General features: G+C 39.6%; 1 protein-coding gene across 1 annotated transcript; it reads right to left on the reverse strand.

The window, feature by feature from the left end:
• Window positions 1-5,528: 5,528 nt before the first annotated feature.
• Window positions 5,529-22,443, reverse strand: LOC108414371 (aldehyde dehydrogenase 2 family member). Its single transcript, XM_017687221.2, has 13 exons — window positions 22,181-22,443; window positions 21,130-21,234; window positions 19,942-20,082; window positions 17,333-17,412; window positions 14,629-14,740; window positions 12,023-12,151; window positions 11,648-11,761; window positions 11,441-11,543; window positions 10,367-10,551; window positions 8,843-9,007; window positions 8,563-8,720; window positions 6,170-6,284; window positions 5,529-5,932 (listed from the first exon to the last, which is right to left on the reverse strand). The coding sequence occupies exons 1-13, from the start codon at window positions 22,301-22,303 to the stop codon at window positions 5,900-5,902; spliced, it is 1,563 nt and encodes a 520-aa protein (XP_017542710.1). The 5' UTR covers window positions 22,304-22,443; the 3' UTR covers window positions 5,529-5,899.
• Between the last annotated feature and the right edge of the window lie 5,118 nt (window positions 22,444-27,561).

Consider the following 27,561-nt stretch of genomic DNA (forward strand, 5'->3'; position numbering starts at 1 on the left):
CATATGTGCAGACACAATGTCGTGTTTAACGCTTGGAATTTGCTCAGAATCAGGCAAACTGAAAGAGAACTATAGTATCTGGGTTTGTTGATGACGCAGTGGGGTCCTCTTCCATCTGGTTGTTGTGAATGTGGCTGATCTGAGATCAGTTTAGGGAATTTCACTGGCAATCGGACTCCGCTTCAGACTGGTCAGTGGGTTCGAGAGGCGGAGTTTCCCCCCAACCTTTATCATATTGTTTCTGAATGATGCATCTACTGAATAAATATATTAAGTTGTGTCTGATCCACTCGAACCAGCGCAACACACGCTAACACACATGTCAGTGTCACTGCAGTGCTTGGAGTGGTCCGCCGCCGCTTAAAGAACAGCTGCTGTGTGGTGGTTTTGGAAATTTAGTCAGTTAATCAGTTAGTCAGTCAGTCAGTCATTCACCCACAACTCCAATCCTCAAGTTAGTTCAGGTTCAGCCGCTGAAAACGGCTTTTTGGGTATTTAATTCAATCAATTCATACATAGACATCACCTTCACTATTTATGTGTGTGCTAGAAATACATGTCAAGCATTTAAGCATAGCCCTTTAATGTGTACAGCACGTGTAATGGTTACACACCACTAGAGGGCATCAGAATCAGTTTACATGAAGTGTTTCATGTGGCACTGCTGCTTATGATAGGTTGAAAAGATTTATTGAACGGTAAGCCTCTCATTTGATTTACTTACTTATTGTGTCTGTGGATGTAATGGCTGTTCATTGGGTGTCTACAGTCTTCTTCTTCTTCTTTCGGCTGCTCCCTTTAGGGGTCGCCACAGCGGATCATCTGCCTCCATCTTGCCCTATCCATTGCCTCCTCTACTTTCACACCAACCATCTCCATGTCCACCTTCACTACATCCATAAACCTTCTCTGAGGTCTACCTCTTCTCCTTCTACCTGGCAGCTCCATCTCCAACATTCTTTGACCAATATATCCACTATTCCTCCTCAACACATGTCCAAACCATCTCAACCTGGCCTCTCTGGCTTTATCTCCAAACTGCTCCACCTTCACTGTCCCTCTGATCTGCTCATTTCTAGTCTTGTCTACAGTAAATATCTTTAATGGTGACGGTACACTGTCGTTCAGTGCTGTAATAGTAAATCTCTTTTCTTGCAGACAGCGTTGCATAGTTGCTTTCCCTGCTGTAACATTGGGACTTGAATGCAAAGCCTGTTCTTAACTGATTGAGGTTAGTTAGCTAGCTTGACTCCCACAATCTAAAACCCCAGGACATTCAGTATAAAGAGGTAAACTGGCTTAAAATACGTTATTTGTCATGTTATGCAGTAATCTGCAGGGCAGCCCTGCTAGAAAAACAAACATAGACCGGTCAACAGAAAAACCAGCATGCATGTTTTGGATCCTGAACCAGCATGACCATACTGAATTTAGAACCATTTGCCAACTGTGTTTTGCACACTGTGGAATTAGACCTCCACATTTAACCCATCCGTGCAGTGAAACACTCACATACATGCACACTAGTGAACACACACACTAGGGGGCAGTGAGCACACTTGCCCGGAGCCGTGGGCAGCGCTATCCACGGCGCCCAGGGAGCAATTGGGGATTGAACCGGTGACCTTCCAGTCACAGTGCTGGTTCCCTAAGCTCCAGCCCACGACTGGATGACCATATAAAAGCAGCATAGACCAGCTAATTACTTAATTCATGAAGTAATTAATTAATAATTAATTACACACACACACACACACACACACACACACAATATGGACAAAAATATTTGTATACCCCTCAGGTGTTTTAGCCACACCCACTGCTAACAGGTGAATAAAATTAAGAACATAGCCTTTCAATCTCGACAAATGCTGGCAGTAGAATGGGTCGTACTGAAATGTGAGCAAACTGTATACTTGATTGTATACTTGATTCTTGTAGCCTCGAGTCTGGGTTTAGAAAATGCCAGGAGAATGTTACCTGCATTGTGCCAGCTGTAAAGTTTGGTGGAGGAGGGATAATGCTAATGGTGTTATTTATCAAGGGTTGGCTTAGGCCTATTGGTTCCACTGAAGGGAAATCTTAATGTTTCAGCTACCAAGACATTTTGGACAATTGTATGCTTTTAACTTTGTGGAAACATTTTGGCCCTTTAGCCCTTTTCTGATCCAGCTAGAAGAACTTGACTGGCCCTCACAGAGCCCTGACCTCAATCCCATCAAACACATTTGAGATGAACTAGAACAAATATTACAAGCCAGACCCTTTCGTCCAACATTAGTGTCTGACCTCACAAGTACTCTTCTGGATGAATGGGCAAAGATTCCAAAAGACACACTCCAAAATCTTTCCAGAAGAGTGGAAGCTGCTATAGCTGCAAAAGGAGGACCAACTCTGTATTAATGTCTATGGATTTAGAATGGGATGTCATAAAAGCTCATGCAGCTGTCCCAGTACTTTTGTCCATATAGTGTGTGTGCTATATCTAATATATATATATTATGTTTGTTATCTCATTTTGTCACATTTTCTTTTTGTCTATGAGTGTTCTCTCACTGCAGTATACATATATTATAGAAATCACACATTGGGAATCTGCAGCACTCAACAAATCCTGAGTAACAGCCACTGATCTACATGCTAATAAATATAACTGTGGTGTTTTCTTGTATTTGTTATATAGCACTTACTTTAATTGGTTGTTAAACTTTTTTATTGGTTAAAAAAATAACTAAATCCATTAGTCAGAAGCTTTTCACCTAAAACACTTGTCTTCTGAAATGTAGTTCTTTTTTTGAGATCTGTCAGAAGAGGGGTTTCCTAATGTTTAAACCAGGAAAAAAAACATTACTGTGACTGTGAGAGTAGGCAGACTGGAGTGCAACTTTAACATTTGTTATCTGTATAAAAGACACCTGCCCACAACCTCAAACAGTCACACTACAAACTCCACTATGGTGAAGACCAAAGAGCTGTCGAAGGACACCAGAAACAAGATTGTAGACCTGCACCAGGCTGGGAAGACTGAATCTGCAATAGGCAACCAGCTTGGTGTGAAGAAATCTACTGTGGGAGCAATAATCAGAAAATGGAAGACCTACAAGACCACTGCTAATCTCCCTTGATCAGGGGCTCCACACAAGATCTCAGCCCGTGGGGTCAAAATGATCACAAGAACGGTGAGCAGAAATCCCAGAACCACACGGGGGGACCTAGTGAATGACCTGCAGAGAGCTGGGACCAACGTTACAAAGGCTACTGTCAGTAACACACTACGCCGCCAGGGACTCAGATCTTGCAGTGCCAGATGTGCCCCCCTGCTTAAGCCAGTACATATCCGGGCGCGTCTGAAGTTTGATAGAGAGCATTTGGATGTTCCCGGAAGAGTATTGGGAGAATGTCATATGTTCAGATGAAACCAAAGTAGAACTGTTTGGTACAAACACAACTCGTCGTGTTTGGAGGAGAGTGAATGCTGAGTTGCATCCAAAGAACACCATACCAACTGTGAAGCATGGGGGTGGCAACATCATGCTTTGGGGCTGTTTCTCTGCAAAGGGACCAGGACAACTGGTCCGTGTACATGAAAGAATGAATGGGGCCATGCATTGTGAGATTTTGAGTGCAAACCTCCTTCCATCAGCAAGGGCATTGAAGATGAAATGTGGCTGGGTCTTTCAGCATGACAATGATCCCAAGCACACTGCCAGGGCAACAAAGGAGTGGCTTTGTAAGAAGCATTTCAATGTCCTGGAGTGGCCTAGCCAGTCTCCAGATCTCAACCCCATAGATAACCTTTGGAGAGAGTTGAACGTCTGTGTTGCCCGCAGACAGCCCCAAAACATCACTGCTCTAGAGGAGATCTGCATGGAGGAATGGGCCAACATACCAGCAACGGTGTGGTGCCAACCTTGTAATGACTTACAGAAAATGTTTGACCTCTGTCATTGCCAACAAAGGATATATAACAAAGTATTGAGATAAATTTTTGTTATTGACCAAATACTTATTTTCCACCATTATTTGTAAATAAATTCTTTAAAAATCAGACAATGTTTTTAGCATCTTTACACTGGCTCCCAGCGCATTACAGAATCCAATATAAAATGGCATTGATGGTTTTTAAAGCTCAGGTCAGGCACCTGCATATGTTGAAGACATGCTTTGTATATATGCACCCTCAAGTTCTTTAAGGTCTGCGTCTCAAAAACTCTTAACTATTCCACGATCTCGTTTTAAACAAAAAGGGGATCGTGCTTTTGCTGTTTCTGCACCAAGAATTTGGAACAGCCTTCCAAGTGACATCAGGCATGCGTCATCTGTGACTGGTTTTAAAGTAAAGCTTAAAACACATTATCAATTAGCATTTAGCAGTCGTTGATCTGTGGACTGAGGTCTATACATTGTTGTGTGAACACTGCTGTGTGATCAGGTCTGTACATGGTATGATAGTGGAGTTCGGAAGGTGGGAATTCTTTTTGTTTTCCTTTTATTGTGAAGCACTTTGGTTTTAAATGTGCTATATAAATAAAATTTACTTACAATGTGATTTTCTGAAATTTTTTTCCTCATTTTGTCTCTCATAGTTGAGGTCTACCTATGATGTCAATTACAGGCCTCTCTCATCTTTTTAAGTGGGAGAACTTGCACAATTGGTGACTGACTAAATACTTTTTTCCCCCCACTGTGTGTGTATGTATGTGTGTGTGTGTATATATATATATATATATATATATATATATATATATATATATATACACACACACACATACATACATAGAGAGAGAGAGTGTAATATACTGTAATCTGTAACTCTTTACAGAACTCTGTTTTCTATTTCTTTGACAATTGTGTGTGTGTGTGTGTGTGTGTGTGTGTGTGTGTGTGTGTGTGTGTGTGTGTGTGTGTATATATATATATATATATATATATATATATACATATATATATATACACACACACACACACACACACACACACACACACACACACACACACACACACACTAGTGGTGTTTGTTGCGAATTTTCTCAGCATACACTATTTGTTTGAGATGACCCCAGAGTGGTTACTAAATGAAACTGAACTGTAAATACATACACAATTCACACAATTTTTGCACAGGGCCAGCGCTAAGCTCTTTAAGAAGGTATGTAGGTTCAACACTTTGCAGTTTAATGTTTTTCAGTTTCTCAACATGCTTGATCCTAAAATTAAGTTAAAGTTAAAATTAAGTTACATTAGCAGTCAATTATCCATGCCTGAGTCAAGAAAAACATTAAAACGCAGTGTTTAACTTTTAAACTACGAGATAAGTTGAGAAAAAGCCGAAACCTACTAGTGCATCTGTTGCGAGTGTCAGCTGTAATATCTGCTCATAAAACATTTTATAATCTTTTTATCGCAGTCAAGCACAGAGAAAAGCTGCACTGCTGTCACCTTTGCTCTAAACTGTAAACAGTTCTGAAATAAAAAAAAATGTAATGTAGGAATTGGACAAATGTGAAAAAATTACAGCAACACAAAAGATGCTTTGAAGTATTTATTATAGAAAAGCTAAGTAAAGCAATGAACCTTTTTAACACCAGTGTTTGTGATTTACTCTATCAAAATGGAACAAAAAAATTAACATCAGAATAATGATTTTAATTTTTCTCATCTTTCACATTTTTTACTGATGTGCTTTCAAATGGGAGATTATAAAAATATATAATGTATCTTTAAGAGCTTCAGGTAAGGAACAGCTTTATACATCACTTAAACATGTCTAACAAAAAACAAAGCACCATTCAGTTGTGTGCTATACAGATGAATGGAACTAAAAGCTTTGCACCAGTACTGCATGCTTTTTACATCAAATTACTGGTTTCTGGTTTCATCAAAGAGCTGATCACTCCATTTAAGAATTTTTCTGGGGGATTTTAACTGTCACCTGAAGGGCAAAAAAAGAACACCATGTACTCAGATAAGCTTTCATTTTATAAACAATAAAAAAAAATGTGCACAGAATACACAAACTGATAAATGGCTGTGCAAATATCAGTGGTTCATTCCAAATTATGTTGTTTTTACACAACTAACATACGGTATGGTGGGATTTTTCTGTAATGCCAAGAAAACACATAGATAAGACAGGCTCTTTAACACCACACATAGTAGGGTTACTTACAGTTTTGACTTCTGTGTAGTGTTCCAGGCCGTACTCTCCCATTTCACGTCCAGCCCCTGAGGCCTTGTAGCCACCGAAGGGAGCCTGGACTCCAAACACATTGTAGCAGTTGATCCTGTATACACCCAAAAACAGAAAAAACATTATCAGCAGAGCTACAGAAACAGAGGTAGCTCCTGTGGGGGTGTACTCAAGGGTTACATTTTGATGTGTTCAGTCAGAAGCTATCAGCAAGGCTGTGCTGTGAATAGTAAATTATCGTAAACCAATTTGTTCTGTGTTGAAAAATAGCATAACTTTTCCTTGAATCATGACCTTTAAAAATATCTGAATACAAAAGCCAGTTTTGCCTTGTTTTTCCCATGCAAAAGACAAAGCCCAATATTACATTACATTACATTACATTTAGCAGACGCTTTTATCCAAAGCGACTTACAAATAATGTGGTACATAGAACAAACATAGTCAGGCCTTAAAGGAGGCCAAGGGGTAATAGCAGGGTAGAGAAGGGAAGGAGGGCAAGAAGGAGATGAGGTTGGTAGTGGCTAGATTTGCAAGAGGCGATTAGAGCAAGTGCCCCCTGAAGAGCTCTGTCTTCAGGAGTTTCTTAAAAATAGCGAGGGACGCCCCTGCTCTGACAGCGGAAGGTAGCTTGTTCCACCATTGGGGAATCAAGTATGAGAACAGTCTCGATCGCTTTGTGTGAATGTTTGGCAAAGCTAAGCGACGTTCATTGGAGGATCGCAGCGGCCGGGCGGTGCTGTAAGCCTTTAGGAGCGAGTGCAGGTAGGAAGGAGCCTGCTCTGTTAACACCTTGTAGGCAATTGTAAGAGTTTTAAATTTGATACGAGCAGCAACCGGTAACCAGTGGAGCTCAATGAGCAGTGGGGTGACATGCGCCCGTTTTGGTTGGTTAAAGACCAGACGCGCTGCAGCATTCTGAACCATCTTCAGTGGTTTTACAACACAGGTCGGGAGGCCCGTCAGTATGGCATTGCAGTAGTCGAGGCGTGAGATGACCACTGCTTGTACCAAGAGTTGGGTGGCTTGTTGTGTTAGAAACGGCCGTATCTGTCTGATGTTGTACAGCGCAAAGCGGCAGGACCGAGCCACCGAGGCAACATGGTGCATAAAGGAGAGTTGGTCATCTACCATAACCCCCAGGTTCCTAGCAACCTTTGTCGGGGAGAGTGAGAGTGAGTCGATGGTTATGGTGAAGTTGTGTTGAATGGATTGTTTAGCTGGTATAACCAGAAGTTCAGACTTGGACAGGTTTAGTTGAAGGTGGTGTTCCTTCATCCATGCGGATATGTCCGAGAGGCACTGCGATATCCGCACAGAGATCGACGGGTCATCAGGCAGGAATGACAGATAGAGCTGGGTGTCGTCAGCATAGCAATGGTACGAGAAGCCATGTGAGCGGATAACCCGGCCTAGAGAGGTGGTGTAAATAGAAAAGAGAAGGGGTCCCAGTACCGATCCCTGGGGAACCCCAGTGGATAGCGAGTGGGCTGAGGAGAGCTCTCCATGCCACGATACCTTGAATGAGCGCCCAGTGAGGTACGATCTGAACCATAGTAGCGCATTGTCTGAGATACCCAAGTTTGATAGAGTAGACAGGAGAAATTCATGATTGACTGTGTCAAAAGCGGCTGAGAGGTCCAGCAGAATGAGTACTGAGGACTGTCCTGCAGCTCTGGCAGTTTTTAGTGCCTAAATCACAGATAAAAGAGCCGTTTCAGTGGAGTGCCCTTTTTTAAAACCTGATTGATTTGGGTCCAGGAGGTCATTCTGGGAGAGGAAACCAGAGACCTGACTGTAGACTGCTCTTTCTATAGTTTTGGAAAGAAAGGGTAGTAGTGAGACTGGCCTGTAGTTATCAACCTGGGCAGGGTTGCAGGAAGGCTTTTTAAGCAATGGTGTGACTTGGGCTTGTTTAAAGATAGTTGGAAACACACCAGTAGTTATAACAGATTACCCTTAACCTTCACTGAAGTGCAGTAAGTTTTAACAGAACTCACTACACTGTTCTGCTCATCACCTAAACATGCTCAAAAGAGAATTTTAAATTTAAAAAAGAGGGAAACTGTCTAACCGGAATGTAATTTTTGCTGCTGTGTAAATGAAAACAAAGGCTTTATCTGTGTGAACATACCATACTTTGTAATATACTTTGCCAATAAAGCCTGATTCTAAAGAATATCCCTGATGTTTCTTATTGGATATACTTCCCATATTGGTAAAGTCTGACTTTGGGCCCCAGTGCATAGTGAGTACAAGTTTTGAGAGTGTCTCGCAACAGACAACAAAAGGCACAGCTGAGATTAAAGCCAGGATCCCAGTGTCACAGCACAGCTGAGAGTGCTATTTTTTTTGTTTGGTTATTAACATACCATACAGTTCCAGCACGGAGACTGTTAGAGACATAATGCGCCTTGTTGACATCAGTGGTGAAGACTGCTGCAGCCAGGCCATATTTGGTGTCATTGGCTCTCTCAATCACCTCTTCTATGGACTTAAACTTCAGAATCTGCATAACTGGCCCAAATATCTGAGAAATAATGACAAAAAAACTGATTGTTCGACTAACTTGAACTTTCACGTAAATACAATTGCTTTTCAGTCAGGCAGGTATATGATATTAATGTCGGGGCTTATTAGCTTCACATATACCTCTTCACGGGCAATTTTCATGTCATCCTGAACTTCCCCAAAGATAGTAGGTTGGATGAAGTAACCACGGTCTGCTGCCACACCACCTCCACACATGAGCTTTGCGCCTTCCTTTTTCCCACTGCTGATGTAACCCAGAATCTTCTGGAACTGCTCATCATCAACCTTCAGCCAAAAGAGCAAACTGAAACTTTACACAACTAACTGCAATGTGCATCTACAGTGGATATAAAAAGTCATGCCTTCATTGAAATTGCAAGTTTTTATGATGTGAAGCCAGACATTAAAATAAATTAACTTAGACATTCCAAGACATTTTCCATCTTTAATTGGATCTTTTAGGTGTTTTGTTTGCATCCCCATTTTGAAAATCTCCTGCCCCTACTTGCCACACTAAAACAATTGTCTGTGGCTGGTTATTTTGCATGTCATTCATTAGGCCTCTCCTGACAAAGCGGGCGGCTGCTGTCCATGTTTCACAACAAAATACACCAGTCTCACTGAAAGTCGACAATGAGCTGACAAAACACCTACAAAATACTGCTGTTAAGAGATACAGAGGGAAAGCATAAAACAGGGCTGCCCAAAGTGTGGCCCATGAGGACATCTGATTTGGCCTGGCATAAAGGTTACCCTAACATTTACCTTATAGTGCCTGATATAAGTAGTGACATATACATTACTGTGCGAAAGTTTTAGGCTTCTAAGCAAATATTTAAACAATTTACCTCAGCAGTGAGTTTATCACAATATACATTAGAATAAAGTCATATTCTTAATTCAAATAAACATAAAATCAATAAAAAGTAACAAGAATTTCTTGGGTCCATATTTTTCCTTGACAATTTCACAGCCACCACAGAGACTTTTTAATATCATCAATTACATCATGAGCACAATTTACCGAAGCACTGACTGGTCAAACCAGGAGTTGCTTTTTAACTACATATAATACGGAGCTTCCTCGAGGAGAGGTTTGAAAATGGTTAAACAAACACACCAACATCCACAAAATCATATATATATATATATATATATATATATATATATATAAAAACATTATTAATTAGTATTCTCTCCCGGATGACCGAACTTCTCACCCTATCTCTAAGGGAGAGTCCAGACACCCTACGGAGGAAACTCATTTTGGCTGCTTGTATTCGCGATCTCGTTCTTTCGGTCATTACCCAAAGCTCATGACCATAGGTGAGGGTGGGAATGTAGATCGACCAGTAAATCGAGAGCCTTGCATTATGGCTCAGCTCTTTCTTTGCCACAACAGACCGGTAAAGAGCCCGCATCACTGCTGACCCAGCACCAATCCGCCTGTCAATCTCCCGCTCCCTTTAACCATCACTCGTGAACAAGACCCCGAGATACTTAAACTCCTCCACTTGAGGCAAGAGCTTATGTGTTACTTCTGTGTTGTCTATTTTTATTGTTTCCCTTTAAAATGAATGTTAAGAATTTTGCTTTTATCAGCATTATGTTCACATTGACTTGTTCACTGCACCAGGGTTATACCTGTGGTCCGTGGTCAGTTTTAAGGTTGAAGGGATCTCCCACCACTCTCTTCTTTGCTCTCTCCACACTGCGCTCCACAAACTCGTTATAGATGTTCTCCTGCACATAGGTGCGGGAGCCAGCGCAGCAGCACTGACCCTGGTTAAAGAAGATGGCGTTGTGTGCCTGCTCCACAGCTTCTTCCACTGCCAGAAAGAAAAAGAGTTCTACAAATCTGCCTATGCTCTGTCCACTCATTAAGTAAGTCACGGTTTATGGATTGGAATAAACTTCTCCATTATTGTGTAAAAAGACTTCATAAAGTTATCAGGATATCAGCGGCATGGCCAAAACATCATCTCATGGTATAATATAATTTCTGATTGTTTTGGTACATATCATTGTATATACATTTTATCAAACAAAACCTGTTCAGATAAGTATATGTGTACAGTTTTTGGCATAATTTGAAAATGCCTGTTGGGAGTTTATATTATCGGGGCAGGTTATGATGGAAGGACCCAAAAAATGGACAAAAATTACCAAGAAAAAGCATCTGGTTCCATTGACCTCCATTAAAAGTATGTTTTTTCCTTTTCCTGTAAAGTTCTCATTTTGGTGATACAAGATTTTGTTCCAATAACAGCTGTGTGTATACATGTCTGTGTATATACATTATATAATTATTTTATTATGTATTATTTAGACAAAATTCTTAGACCAAAAATGGTGCTAAATGTTTTATGTCAAAATTTTTACAAGGCTGATATTAGCTTCTTATTCACCAGCTTTCTGGATGAATAAGGTACAACACCGAACTCATGTCCTAGCTGAGGCTAAGGCTAAGGCTACCCCCAAAAGACCATTGCTTTATGTCTGCTGTCACAAAAACAAAAGACTACTTCAGATGCAACAGACTAGAAAGCAGGACAGAAGCAACCCTGGCTGGTGTGGTTTTCTGCACTTATCTATATTTATGGCTTTCCGGTGTGTAAGGTTTATGGCAAAACTCATATCTGAGGTTGAATATCAACCATTACTACAACAAGAGGTATCAAGCACCTGGAGAACAATTTTAGCAGAAGGTCTACTCACTGTTGGCATCAGACAGAATAATATTGGGGCTTTTCCCTCCCAGCTCCAGACTTACTTTCTTCAGGTTGCTGCTGCCTGAGGCTTGCTGGATTAGGTGACCTACCTACAGAGCACATATTCATTTTGACATGAATCAGTTTATGGACAAAGAGACTTCTCAGCTCACGTGTGCTATCTGCAGCCATTTACGAGAGGTAAAAACCTTGCCTCAGTGGAGCCAGTGAAGGCAATTTTGTCAATGTCCATGTGAGAAGAAATGGCTGCCCCAGCTGTAGGGCCCATTCCAGCGATGATGTTCACCACACCAGGAGGGAAGCCCACCTAAAGGTTTACAGTGAAAGGAAACAGGGAATACAGAAAGCATAAGGACCTATAAATACATTCGTTTACTACAAGACCCTGTGTATAACCATGTGAAAGAGAGAAAGTGTAATTTGGCAATCTACTGTTTTACTCTATATTTACAACAATTTCAACAGTAATTTATGTACAAAACAATGAAATGAGATACATGTAGCTCCAGAAGGGCTGAAGCCTTTCATGTAGCTGTGCGTGCATGTGTGTGTGATTCAAGGGCCAAACCTCCTTGATCAAACTGGCCACATAGAGTGCAGTGAGAGGGGTCTGTTCAGCTACTTTCATAACTATGGTGTTGCCTGTAGCCAGAGCAGGGGCAAGCTTCCATGCTTGCATCAGCAGAGGGAAGTTCCACTGGCAGAAGGAGAAAAAGAGAAAGAGGAAAAGTGTGAACTCATGTAGCACTGCATGATGTCCAAAATGTCTTGGTCTGCTGAAGCAATACGATTTTCCTTCACTGGAACTAAGAGGCCTAGGCCAAGCCCTAAAAAAGAACCTCATAGCATTATATTAGGGGATAGGAGCAAGGCTATGTGCTTAATTTTATTCACCTGTTAGCAATAAGTGTGACTGAAACACCTGAATGCAATAATTACAAGAGGTGCCCCATTACTATGTGTATGTAAATATATATATGTACACATAACGTAAGTGTGACATTGAAATTAACAGCTATTTATTATTAAAGAAACAACAGAAATCACTAATTATAAACACCCTCTTGTCTATAATGGCTTGCCTCTATCCTCATCAAAACTGTGATGCTCACAGCACACAAACTTTGTGATATTGTTACAGTTTTGCACAAGTCAGTATTACAATGTTAATATTGATTAATATTAAAATACAGTGCATCCTATTAGACGCTATCCAACTCTAGTCTCCCAAGAGACGCTATCATTACATGGGCGTAAAAGGTAGAAAGGTACACAGGTCTACCTAACTCAGTGGTTAACTGTGTGTTTCAAATTGACCTGAACATATGGCTCCAGATTGCTCTTAAATGTAGAGAGAAGGGAACAGGAAATAATGACTTGGGGGTGGAGTAGGCATCAAGCATTAAGAGGACAGAAGTGTAGTCTTGTGTTGGGCAGCATCGGGTAGCATTTTAGAAAGGGTCAAACTACACACGATTGGGGGGGGCGTATAAAAACCAGTGTTCATAAGCAGTATGTCACAAGGCCAAGGGACGTCATGAACTGGAGGCATATTTTTGAGTACTCAAACTGTTCTAATCAACATGCATCAGTTCAGCGAATGCTAAACAAATGCAAATGGCTTCCTTGTCCTTGTACTAAATTATCTTATTTGCGGCATAGATGTTGATGTTCTTGAATCACTCAAGGTCTATTACACTAATTGATCTTCCAGGGTGAAGGTCCTATTAAAAAGTACTGCATAAACATGCTAACAGTTATTTCCACTCATACAAGAGCAGACTCCATCTCTTTGAATAGGGAGAGACACATAAAACCAAACCAGTATAAACAGCTTGTAGCGTTTGGCTGAAATGATGCATAAAAACCAAGATTTTTTTAGTTTGTTCTAGCTACTGAACACTCTCCTCCTTTTTAACATCTCCATCTCCTTTCAGTAGCACAGCATACAGGCTAATGGGGGAAGTTGTGGGGCTTGGAAACAGAGGGGCAAGGAGGCATTTATGATTTGCATAATATTAATATTCATAGACCTTCATGTTCCATATCCATAGATCTTCAAGTTTCTTGGGCATAACACTAATGCATAAAAAATTTATAGTTTACTATTCAACACATATAATTTTTGTTATGGTTCAAATTATGACTTTAGGGGTACTTTAACTTTAATAGCGATTCCTGAATGACTTTTTTTTTTAAATACATGCATACAGAATGTGACGTAGACAGGCAGTAAGCAGTCTACATTTTGAAACGAGCAGTTTATTGGCTCACAACAGGCCCAACTACGACAGTATAGTATTCGGTCGGTATCAAATTATTGAATATTCATAACAAGCCCTAGCATGCATTGCTTGATATTTTGTGTACATATAAATGCAGTCATACTCATCTACAAATATGTACCTACATAAAGATAAAGCATACCAAGCATTCCATCTACATAGAGGAGTTTTCTGTTAAAGGAGCTGGAAATGAAAAACATTCCCATGAAATAAACCTATTCTTCATGTTTGTTAAATTAACAAGTTGTCTGCAATGTACAGTAAACAGACCATGTTTCTTATTCTCCTCTACATACCAACAAACGCCATTACTAATGTGTGTGTACACCACTGCCAAAGAGTCTGTAACACAAACTCGCTCCTAAATTTATCTGCTAATTTATCTGCGGCCTGGACAGACCTAGTTTATATAAGCCAGCTTTTTCCCAACACAGGGCCCTGAAGTAAACCATGCACTGGCTCCTGAAGTAAACCATGCACTGGCTCCTTTGATTTTCCCCTCCCCCCCATCCATTTTCTCATTCCTTATCTTTTTATCCAGCTCAGTGACAGTGACCTTCCCACAACAAAACATTTGCAAAACATACCTCGCACTGCTGGAGCATAGAGCTAAACCCTGTTTCCTGAGAGCATGTTTTTATGTAATGCCCTCTTTAGTTAGTAATGCCATGTGATAATAGTTGGAGTTTAGTTATACGGTTAAGCTAATATGTAACCTGCTGCTGCTGTGTTACCAAGATTTCTTATTCCCGTTTCTCCCATCAGAAGACTTTTAGCATAGAGATGTCAGATGTTCTATGTAAGCACAGAAACCAGACTAGAAATAAACACTTACAGTTATATATACATATTCTAGGCAGAACACTCTAAACCCATGGAGCAAACTTACAGGAATAATCTGGCCACACACTCCAATGGGCTCATGTCGAGTATAGCAGAAGTAGTCGCCATCGACAGGAATGGTCTTTCCCTCCCATTTGTCCGCCCAGCCAGCATAGTACCTGCAAAATACCAAGCCACATATATGTATTTGCATTGACTGTGTCACTATGGCTGAGTAATTCTTAGTTTAAAGGGGCTAAAACTGAATTTACCTCACTTTTTTAACTAAACTGCCTACAATATAGTATACAAACAAGTTTACATCGTTACATTGTTAAAAGGCAGTATTACAGATACATTTTAAAATAATACTTTTAAAATAACCAATCCAATAAATAGAAAAAATACATAAAATCACACAAGATGCACAGACTTACTCTAAAGAAGAAATAAAAAAATAAATTAATAAAAAAAAAACCCAAAAAGCCAGTTTTTAATCTGAGCATCAGTGAACTCTGTGGAACTCTATTCAAGCATTTCATGGCAAATTTCATTAACAGAAAAGTCACACACTGGTGACTTCATAGTCAAATATGCAAGATTTTCTTATTGGGATATGCCATTTTTTGGCTTTGACCATGAAATACCGTTAAAAAATAATGTTTGCATTCATTTTTGTATTCATTTGAATAATTAAACCTTTCCAAGAAACATGATACCAGAAGAATTACACAAACAAAATTGCCAACCAGTAACAACATGGAAAACTGAAATGAAAAAAATGTTCCAGCTGAATTTTTCCCATGGATTTTATCAATATTCTAAATGTATTCTGAATATTTACTTTTTATGTATTGTAATGGGAGATGCTACTGAATGCATTTAGGACATATTCGGTATTCAGCCATCACAATCTTAATGATGACAGAAAAGAAACAGATTCAGAAATTATATTTTAAAGGTTTTATATGAATAATTTATATTAAAGGTTAAAAGGAAATAAGACTTATCTTCTATATAAAGCATATATGACTATTGCCATCAGGAATGCAAGGGTTGTCTCTGTACTGTATGCAGAGAGCAGAAACGATTTGAGAGTAGGATTACAATTCACTTATTTATCCACAGGTAAAAGTTATTGCTGTAGACCACTCAATGTTGTATGTATTTGTAAAAGCATACAGACCCCTATTTGCTATGGTTTCAGTCTCACATGTGACTTTAATGTGACTGAACATGTCCATTGAATGCTCAATAAGCTTCATAGGCTACACTTATTCTGCAGGATGCACATTAAATACGTCTGTCAGCTCTGAGCTTAGGGGCACAGTGGTGTTACCTTGGCAAGATAATGTACACAGGAGCAAACCACAGATCGTGTAACCAGATTTGTATTACAAAACCACTAGACCATACCACACCCACGCACAATGCTGCCAGCTGGTGTCAGGTTGTCCAGCTCGAGGATAACATTAATATTAAGGTTTATGAAAGAAGCAAAGTTTGTGCAACATTGTAAGCTCTGTAAAGGAGGTTTTGTTGCACTTCTTTACTTTAACTAATTAGTTATTTTGGAATCTACACTGACCTACACTGACTAAGGCAACTGAGGCCTGCAGTTCTTTAGATATACATCTGCATTCTTTTGTTACCTCCTGGAAGAGTCGTCCATGCTCTCTTGGTTAAATTTTGTTAGGACAGCCACTTCTGGGAGGTTAACCAGTGTTACAAGTTTTCTTAATTTGTGAATTTGTGACGGTTCTCACTGTGGATCACTGGAGAGGCAGAGCTTCAGCAATACGTTTGTAACCCTTTCAAGACTAGCAGATTTCAATTACTTTATTTCACATCTGTATTTGAATCTCTTTAGAATGTGGCATCATTTGCTGTTTTTTTGAGACCTTCTAGCCTGCTTCACGTTGTCCGGTATCAAAAGGCAGTAATAATGCCTGGGCGTGAACCCATAATCAACTTAATTTGGTTAACTGGTTGATTTAGTAGCTAAGAGGGCAATTATTTTCACACAATGCCAGGAGGGACAGAAGAGGATTTTTCCTTCAATAAATGAAATCATTAAAAAACAGCATTTTGTTTTTACTTGGGTCATCATTGTGTAATATTAAAGGTCGTCTGTCCAGTATTTGCCCCGTCCCCATTTCTTTTATTTTTGTTTATACGTAACATTTTTAGGTACTTTAATTGATATTAATGATATTAATAATGACGTTGTGAGGCGATCATAGTTGTGTGTATAATGGTAAGTTTACAGCAGAAGGAAACAGCATATTTTACTTTTAAGGTTAATGGAACCAGACTTTTTTCCCCCCAATGAAGATATGAAGTTTTCTTCCAACAACAGCAATATTATGAGTGCATGTGTGTGTGCACATATTACACACACACACACACACACACACACACACACACACACACACAGACACACATACATACATATATATATATATATATATATAAAATAACACAAATCATTAAAGGCATAGGCACATTAAGCATGTTTTAAATATTAGAAATATTAAAAACATGAAATAGTACTTCAGACACTAATTCAAAGATTTGTTCTAAAGCCCTAATTTGTTTTAAATTCATTACATTCTCTACTGATTCTCCGACTTTACCCATGCCTGGGAAACAAGTAGGATTTTTGATATTATTATAGGGTTTTTGAATTACTATCGCTAGTTATCACAACACAAACCCCCAGTTTCCCATTCAGTCATACTATATTTATAACTGCTAGTGACATGTCTCACCTCAGGCACTTGACCACCATGGGTACATCGATGCAGTAGGACACTGAATATGGCTTTCCGTTGTCCAGAGTTTCCAGCTCCTACAAAGCAAACAGCTTAATGAGAATGAAATAAAGCTAAATCACCAGCATAAATACATTTCTTTTGTGAAGCAAACTTACATAACCTGCAGACAAATGAGTTCAAGCTGACAGTGTGCCTAAAACAACTAAATGGTTATCGTGGTTATCTTATATGTTCTTTGCAGGTTAATCGTGCTAGCTTAAGTGAATTCACAGTTACAGGTTCAAAGTCTGTCATTTTATTGCATGAAAAGAAATACATTTTAACTGTAACTACAGATCCTTTATCAAGATCCCTGAATACAGGAAACACAGATTTTTTTCACTTTCCCCATGAGCCTCTGTTACATAACATGCAGGTTTTTGTGGTTTCAGAGTCAGCAGCCTTTAAATAAGGATCCATTCTTCTCTTTTGCAACGTAGGAACATATTACACATTAGCTGCGCTGGAATCATTTGACTGTAGTATTATGTAATGGCATAATCCATCAGGCCCTCTACTAGTTTTTTAAAGTAAGCAAATATTACCTTTGGTTGACATACAACATTGTTAGCAAGTATGACTTACATAATCACAATTTACAATACCACTGAGTCACTATCAAGTACTTTACTCCAGATAAGAATCAATAACATTCTTTAAAAAACTGGATTAAGACATCAAATACAACGGACATGGGTCAGGCACAGTCACAATGAGTGGGCATTTCACACAGAAGCATGCATGAGCTACACCAGTCTGATTTTATCCACAACGGGCCAGTGTGATTGCAGGTTTTCATTCTAAACAGGAGCACACTTGATTCTATTTGTGTAATCAAGTGGTCCCAGTTTTCAAATAAAATTTACTGCGGGCACTATATATTCTGGAAGTAAGATTCTTCTGACATTCACCAAACCACAATTCAGTCATTAGACTACAAGGTAGTGAAGCATTACACAGCATGTTTTCACTGCTCCAGAATCTAGTGACATGCTTTACACTGTTCCAGCCAACACTAGGCATTGTGCATAGTGATCACTGGCTTGTGTGCAGCTACTTGGCCATGAGAACTCATTTCATGAAGCTACCAACAGATAGATGTTGTAATGTTGCTTCTACAGGCAATTTTTGAATGCCACAACAGAAGATAGACAATTTTTTACATGTTTCACTACTAAGTCTCAGTATATCACTTCATGGCTGAACCACTGCTGCTTCTTTTTCATAATAATAGCACTTACAGTTGACTGAGGCAGATCTAACGGCAGAAATTTCATGAACTGACTTGTGGAAAAGGTGGCATTTTGACGGTCACTCCCCTCTTTCAGTGTGACTCATTTTACTGTTAATATTTTTTTATGGAGATGGCTATGTGCTTGATTTTACATTCTAGTTTGCACTGGGTGTGTCCAAAACACTTGAACTCAATTAAGAAGGATGTTTTTTGCCATATATTGTAGCTAACAAGAAATTGAATATTATACCCCATCTGTGAATCTGGATAAAAGTATACCACATGGCTAAAAACAGTAGCCACCATAATATCTGAACATTGTCCATATCTTTGTCCATTTCTGATGATTTGGCAATGCTCATTGGAGATGTATAACCTTCCAATAACTGTTAGTTACATTAGTCTCATACTTCCAGTGCAAACTAAAGAACTGGAACTGATAAACTACATTTGGGACAAACTATTCTTTGAAGACACAGCACAAGATAATCCACAAGGAAAAATACACTCTTTTCAATCTGACTGAACTTTTGACTCCATAAATCCAGTCACATGGTTGACATACAACACTGTTGGCAAGTATGACTTGCATAATCACAAATTACAAGACTGCTGAGTCACTACCAATAATATCAGAATCACTATCAGAATAAATAATAATCTTAGAAAATATGGATTAAGGTATTAAATAAAAAGGACATGGGTCAGGCACAGTCACAGACTGGACATTTCACACAGATGCATGCATGAGCACAAACGGTACACCAGTCTGTCCAAGTTTATCCACAATGGGCCAGTGTGGCTGCAGGTTTTCATTCTAAACAAGCAGGAGCACAATTGATTCTACTTGTGTAATCAATTAGTCCCCGTCTTAAAATTAATCTAGTGTAGAACTCATTTGTAATGTTAATGAGGCCAGATTTTTTTGTTTCTTGTACTGGTTACTGTGCTTACAGTTCTAAAGTAGTTGCTATTTCACTTCTTTTTATTTTGCACAGTAGTACATTTTTTTGTAATTTTTTATTTTGCTATTTGTTTAAAGAGGGGTTTAAAGTCACAAGACCCGCATTTCACATTCTGAAAAACAGGCCTCTTTCATAATCTAGCTGGGATAGAACACTAAAAACTGCACCTGTCATGAATTGCTAAAGCAAACAAATCAAGAGCCAATTAATCCTGAAGGTACAACAGAGTTCTGATGCAAAAATGTATAATGAATGCGTCACGAGCAATTACTCCAAAATTTTCATTTCAATCTGCCAAAGTGGTAGTATCTGAACAGACGCTGCATTAAACTAAAACACACACGGATAAACCAGCAATCACTCACGGCCAGGTAGGCGGCATCTCTCTCAATGGCATCAGCCAGGAGGTTCAGGAGCCGCCCGCGCTGTGATGCATCCATCCGTCGCCATGGAGATCCTAGCCTGAAGGCCTCCTTGGCAGCTTTCACTGCTTTATCCACATCCTCCTGAAAAATGAGCAAACAGGAAGGAGACAGAGAAATAAGGCACTGTAATGAAATCAGCTATTTCCAAAACAAACCATATATTGTACCCGATTTTCAGCATTATATCTAAATCAGAAAAAAATACATAGAATCTGCTGACATTTGAATGAAACGCTATTCCAATTAGATACAGATGTAGAAAATGGGACTACATAAGTTTACACATCAGCAACAGGTGATATGCTCATTAAAAAAAATTCAGATATCAGCATTGTCCACAATATGGATGCATCCCTAGTGTTGAGTGCTAGCATTACAAATGGATGGGGTTCACTTCACTACAAACTGACAGAAAGAAAACACGAACATTAATTAAAACATTTTGGAATGCAAGTGTCCCAAACTTTTGTATCGAAATTTTACGAAAATGTGAATGGCATGATACAAATGAAATAAAATCTTTAAAGTGTATGTATTCTACAAAAGAGGGGACCCACTATTTTGGAGCACTTGAGGTATCACCTGAACCAGCTCACGAGCTAACAATCAAGTGGTTCATGAGCTGGAAAAGATGTGCTAAAGCAAGCAACACATGAAATAGTATATACAGCATATGTGGGTCCCTGAAACAGGCAGGAACCCATACTAGTACTACTACCCACTACAAGTATACCAATGATTAGATGTATGAGAAATATTACAGCACTTTAAGAAACATGAAATAACAAGGGAGTATTATCAAACATGGTCAGCAAATTTCCACTCATCTTTGCTTTAAAGCAGTGGTCACCAACCCTCCTCCTGTAGATCTACTTTCGTGTATAGTTTAGTTCTAAACTGTATCTAAAATGTTGCCTCCTTCTTACTTAACACTAATGCATCTGAATAAGCCAATTCGGGATGTCAGAAGACGTGAATTAGCTGAAGCAGATGCAGCATATTGTGGTTGTAACTAGACTCTGCAGGGATATAGATCTACAGGACCGAGCTTGGTGACCCCTGCTTTAGAGGGACACTGCTTCTTGCCTGCCAATTTCAAACTGTTCAAGCAGACACACATACACTTACCTTCGATCCCTCTACAACCTCACAGATTACTTCTCCAGTGGCTGGGTTGATGGTAGGAAAGGTTTTCTTGCTCACTGCATCATGCCACTCATTGTTGATAAAGAGCTTTGAGAAAGCAAGAGATACAGTTCACAGTCAAATATATCCAATACAGTTTATGATCCAGCAGTTGCCAGACTGATGTCACTGTAACTGGTGATATCAGTGGGGATAATGGGGAATTTCCGCAAAGTTTCCGAATTTCCGAGCCAAGTCATTCAGACTGTTTTTTTGTGTGAAATGCTTCATTGTAAATAAAATCTTTTAAAAAACTTGCTGAGTCAGAAGGTCTGTCATGTTCACAGGGGTGGCAAAAAAACAAACAAACAGATAAAAGCTATAAAAGCTCCCTCACAGAAAGTTATTGCATTAATCACTTGTGAATATACTGCTTGGTGCCCAAGACATTGTTTTATGATGTTTTATTTACAATAACATTCAGGTTTACTCTCAAAATTTTATAAGCCATTAATGGTGGAGATATTTTTTTCTCTTCTTTCAGATTTTGCACTATTGTACAATCATCCTTGCATATAAAACTCATTAGTGAATTTGGACAATAAATAAAATGGCTTTGTGTTGTAGTCATTGAGATCCCTGGTTCCTATCACCACCACTGTAAAGAAATCTTAATCTGTAAGTGTCTCTACAGTAAACCATTTCACACCAAACCACTCTAAATAATTTTGTTTACATCTCCGCCACTTTAAAGCTTTTATACCCTGCAAGTAAATGACACGACGTCAAACTGGCATGCAGTAAACGACACCAAAAAGACATAAGCTTGCAAAATGTGTGACTTGCCACGACGATGTTGTACATTAACAAACTGAAGGCTGTTGACGTGGAATACAACACTAGACATTCGACAAGAGGACTTATAGACAAAAAACCTGACGAACAGCGAACATGTGACCGAGTTTTCTCCGAAAGTGACGAGGCAGATCTGAAGGGAACAGAAATAGTCGCTAAACCTTTACAGACATTTCCTAAGCGCCCAAGTTAAGTTTACCTTGGTGTAGTGAACCTCCGGCTTGGGGTTCGGTGCAGGAATGGCTGCAGCTGCAGCTGAATAACGGCAGACTAAGAGCCGAGGAAGGTTCGGGAAAGCTCGGGTCAGCACGGTGCGGAGCATGGTGTATTTACACAACAACAGGTCCGTGGAAAGTACAGGTAGAAGGAGGAGGAACCTTCACACACACAGGACCGTGTGATAAAGCCTCGGGCTTGGGTGAGGAGAAGCTTTCAGCAGCCCCGCCTCTGAGAATGGCGGAGAGAGAGCTAAGTCCATACTGCGCATGTGCGCTAACAGATTACTAACATTGGGAACACATCTTCGGAATATCAAATCAAATCAAATCAAATCAAATTTATTTATATAGCGCTTTTTACAACTGATGTTGTCACAAAGCAGCTTTACAAAAATGGGAATCACAGCACAGAGAATCAGACAAAACACTGAACATAATATACAGAATATACAGAACCCCCGTGAGCGCTGAGGCAAGGAAAAACTCCCTCAGAGCTGGAGGAGGAAGAAACCTCGGGAGGACCAAGACTCACATCTAAAGGGGGGACCATCCTACCACTGGTCAGACAACTTATAAGTTAAACATTGAAAAGTCAATTTTACATCCACGCAGTTCTAATATATTCAGGTGTGTATAATCAACAGTGGAAACAATTAGAGTTCATATAGATTTGGATGTGATCTGTAGTGGAGAAGCTGCGTTCCAGAAACTTCCATCAGTCTGGTCAATCAGGGGGACAGGGGGACTTGAGGGTGGGACATCCATCAGTATTGGGCCGGACCGGTGGACAGTCAGTAACTCGGAGGAAGGAAAGATTTAGGAATTAGTTTAGACTGGATTTATGAAGAACAGAAAATGTAAAAAATTATCAGAGTGTGACTAATGACTCCGGCAGGTCTGAATATGACAGCCTAACTAAAGGGAGAGAGCCAGAAGGTAACATAGACACGGAGGCTCCCTGAGACACTGGCATTCACCCACTCCACCGTCCACAAACCTGAGTGACTGCATGTAGTGAGTGACAGCAGCACCAGCATCTCAGTTTACCCACAATTCACTATGTCCATGAACCCCTGGATCTGCAGCCTTATCTAAAGGGAATTAACATTAACTACCAAAAGCTAAACTAAACAAGTAAGTTTTTAGTCTAGACTTAAAGATTGAGACTGTGTCTGAGTCCCGAACATTATCGGGGAGATTATTCCAGAGTTGGGGCGCTTTATAAGAGAAAGCTCTTCCTCCTGCAGAGCTTCTCTGAATTTTGGGAACTACTAGGAAGCCAGCACCCTGTGATCTAAGTAATCGTGGTGGTTCATAATAGGAGATAAGGTCTCTCAGATACTCAGGAGCGAGCCCATGTAGGGCTTTATACGTTAACAGGAGAATTTTATAGTCTATGCGGAATTTGACTGGAAGCCAGTGAAGAGCTGATAGGACTGGACTAATATGGTCAAATTTTCTAGTTTTAGTAAGGACCCTGGCTGCAGCATTTTGAACTAGCTGAAGTTTATTTAAGTTACTGCTAGAACATCCTGACAGTAGCGCATTACAGTAGTCTAGCCTTGACGTAATGAAGGCATGTACTAATTTTTCTGCGTCATGTAAGGATAAAGCATTTCTTAGCTTGGCGATGTTACGGAGATGTAGAAAAGCTGTTTTAGTAACATTAGATATGTGTTTATCAAATGCTAGATCTGAATCTATGATAACGCCAAGATTTTTAGCTGTTGAACCAGGTGTGACTGAGAAGTCGGCCAGATTCAACATTAGGTGTGATAATTTATTTCTAGCAGCTTTAGGGCCTAATAGAAGAACTTCTGTTTTATCACTATTTAATAGAAGAAAGTTGTGTGACATCCATGATTTCACATCTTTTACGCAATCCTCCATTTTCTTTATTCTCTGTTTGTCATCAGGTTTGGCTGATATGAAGAGCTGCGTGTCGTCTGCATAACAATGAAAATTAACATTATGTTTTCTAATAACTTTGCCCAGGGGGAGCATGTATAACGTAAATAATAACGGTCCTAAGATAGAGCCTTGTGGAACTCCATATCTAACCTTTGTATAATTGGAGGGTATATTATTTACCCTCACAAACTGAAAACGATCGGTCAAGTATGATTTGAACCACGATAAGGCAGTTCCAGTTATACCGACCATTTTCTCTAATCTTTCTAGGAGGATATTGTGATCTATTGTATCAAAAGCTGCGCTCAGATCAAGAAGTACCAGTAAAGAAACGCAGCCTTGGTCAGCGGCAAGAAGCAGATCATTTGTTATCTTAACTAGAGCTGTCTCAGTGCTATGATGAGGCCTAAATCCAGATTGGAATTTTTCATAGATCTGGTTTCTTTGCAGATAAGAGCCAAGTTGTTGGGCCACGGCCTTTTCTAAAATCTTAGAAATAAATGGTAAATTTGAAATAGGTCTATAGTTAGATAGTACACTAGGATCAAGATTTGGTTTCTTGATCAAAGGTTTAATTACTGCTAGTTTAAAGGCTTTGGGAACATACCCCAGGTTTAATGATGAGTTTACTATTGTTAATAGTGGTTTAATTATGTCTGGTAATACCTGTTTTAATAGTTTTGTGGGAACTGCATCAAGTGTACAGGTTGTGCAGTTTGATGAGGAGATAATTTTCTCCAGTTCTAAATGATGTAGTGGGTTAAAAACTTCCAACCTGACTTCGGTAGCTGGATTTTGTTCTATATCAGCCACACCAGATGACAGACAAGATGTGCTATTTATCTGTTGAATTTTGTCCCGAATATTTTCGATTTTATTATCAAAATAGTCCATAAAAGCATTGCTAGTGTGGATTGCTGGAATCTGAGGATCAGTACCTGCCTGATTTTTAGTCAGTTTAGAAATAACACTAAAGAGAACTCTAGGGTTGTTTTTATTAATCTCGATCTGAGAGGCCAGATACTCTGAGCGGGCTTTATTAATTTCTCTTCTATATTCAACAATACTGTCTTTCCAAGCAGAGTGGAATACTTCCAGTTTGGTTGATCGCCATTTTCGCTCAAAATTTCGTACTAATTGCTTTAAAGTACGAGTTTGGTCGTTATACCACAGCGCAAGTTTTTTCTGTCTCTCTTTTTTGTGTTTAAGTGGTGCTACACCATCTAAAGTAGACCGGAAGGTATTTTCTAAACAATCAGTTAGTTTGTCTAGTTCTGCTGGGTTACCTGGAGAGTACACTATGGTTGATAAATCAGGAAGGTTATCAGTAAATTGTTGAGCGGTAAAGGGCGTTATTGAACGTTTCATAGAGTAGCTGGGGGATGTACGTATATTATGACTAAGATGAAGTTTAAAAGAAATAAGATAATGATCTGAGATTACTGAGGTTTGAGAAAGAATATCTAGGTTATCTATGCTAACACCCAGGGTCAAAACCAGATCCAGAGTATGATTACAGTAATGCGTAGGTCCTGTTACATTTTGAGCAATACCAACTGAGTCTAGAATTGATGCAAAAGCCTTTTTTAATGAGTCATCAACTTTTTCAAAATGAATGTTGAAGTCTCCTACTATAATTACTTTATCACTACAAACTGCTAAATCTGCAGCGAAATCACTAAATTCTTTTAAAAATTCTACATAGGGTCCTGGTGGTCTGTAAATATTAATTAAAGAAAATGCATTCTGTTTTGTAATTGGATTAATTATATTGATGTAAAGAAGCTCAAAAGAAGTGAAATTATCATAGTGTTTCTGATTGACAGCTAGGGAATTTCTAAAAATTATGCAGACCCCGCCTCCTCTACCGGACGATCTGGGGTTGTGTATATAATTATAGCCTGCAGGGGTGGCTTCGTTTAATGCTAAATATTCATCGGGTCTAATCCAGGTTTCAGTGAGGCACAACACATCAAATTTCTGATCAGTTATGATTTCATTCACTATTACTGCTTTTGAATTTAGAGATCTTATGTTAAGTAAACCAATCTTTAGTTTTGAAGTGCTAGTGCTACAGTCTGGATATGATTGTTTAATATACGTTAGGTTATTTAGATTTACTGTTTGAGTTTTTTGACATTTATGTTTGACTCGGGGGACAGACACAGTCTGAATACATTGGTATCTAGGTAACGTCTCTTTGCAGCTCACAGACGGTCGGTTAAGCCTCTCTGTCTGCGGCCTGGTCCCGGCTCCGGTTTGTCAGCAGCTTCTAAGGCTACTGCTACTCTGCTAACTAACTAAGAGACTATGTGCTATGCTGCACGAAAGTAAGGCAGCACCATCCCGCGTGGGGTGGACACCATCCCTACCTAAAAGACCAGGCTTGCCCTCAAACATTAGCCAGTTGTCTATAAAGCCCACATGATTGTCCGTACACCACTTGGACATCCAGCGGTTCAGCGAAGAAAGCCTGCTGTAAGCTTCATCGCCACGCCTCATTGGGATGGGGCCAGAACAGATTACCTCTTCGGACAGCGTCTGGGCCTGTTTAACCACCTCTTTAATATTAGCCTTAGTTACTTCAGACTGCCGCAGACGAATATCATTGGCCCCTACATGAATAACTACCCTCGAATATCTCCTATTTGCTAACAGCCTAAGGTTGCCACTAATGTCCGGTGCTCTGGCTCCTGGTAAGCAGATAACTCTAGCCGCTGGTGCCCCTAAAGGAGTAGCTAATTTCACGTGCCGGACGATAGAATCTCCTATCACCAGAGTACCTTTAACAGGCTCCTCAGCGGGTGCTTCACTGAGCGGGGCAAACCTGTTTGACACGTGAACTGGGGGAGCATGGTGTACAGGTGGGCTGGCTGTGGCCTTTGCAGTAGCATACAGTTACTTTTTTTCCTTTATAGAAGAATACAATCATCCAAAGAACCACTATCTGCAACTATTGTTACTGAGCTCTGCTAAAGTCTGAGTAGACTGATAAATCAATGTGATGATCTGTTATTAATCTCTGTTTAACTGAGCTCTGCTAAAGCCTGAGTAGACTGATAAATCAATGTGATGATCAGTTATAAATCTCAGTGTTACTGAGCTCTGCTAAAGTCTGAGTAGACTGATAAATCAATGTGATCACTTATTAATCTCAGTGTTACTGAGCTCTGCTAAAGCCTGAGTAGACTGATAAATCAATATGGTCAGTTATTAATCTCAGTGTTACTGAGCTCTGCTAAAGCCTGAGTAGACTGATAAATCAATGTGATGATCAGTTATTAATCTCAGTGTTACTGAGCTCTGCTAAAGTCTGATTACACTGATAAATCAATGTGATGATCAGTTATAAATCTCAGTGTTACTGAGCTCTGCTAAAGCCTGAGTAGACTGTAACGGAATGATCAAACTAATGATTTTCTCAGTGTTGTTCACAAGTGCACAGCATTGG

This window comes from Pygocentrus nattereri, chromosome 20, assembly GCF_015220715.1.
Source record: "Pygocentrus nattereri isolate fPygNat1 chromosome 20, fPygNat1.pri, whole genome shotgun sequence".
NCBI lineage: Eukaryota > Metazoa > Chordata > Actinopteri > Characiformes > Serrasalmidae > Pygocentrus > Pygocentrus nattereri.

What these genes read in the sequence shown, in the direction of transcription:
- LOC108414371 (XM_017687221.2), bottom strand. Translation starts at nt 22,303, where the DNA reads ATGCTCCGCACCGTGCTGACCCGAGCTTTCCCGAACCTTCCTCGGCTC. An exon ending in CGGAGGTTCACTACACCAAG is followed by an intron (nt 21,235 to 22,180) that starts GTAAACTTAACT and finishes GCTTTCTCAAAG; the next exon opens with CTCTTTATCAACAATGAGTG. An exon ending in ATGGTGGTCAAGTGCCTGAG is followed by an intron (nt 14,741 to 17,332) that starts GTGAGACATGTC and finishes GGTATTTTGCAG; the next exon opens with GTACTATGCTGGCTGGGCGG.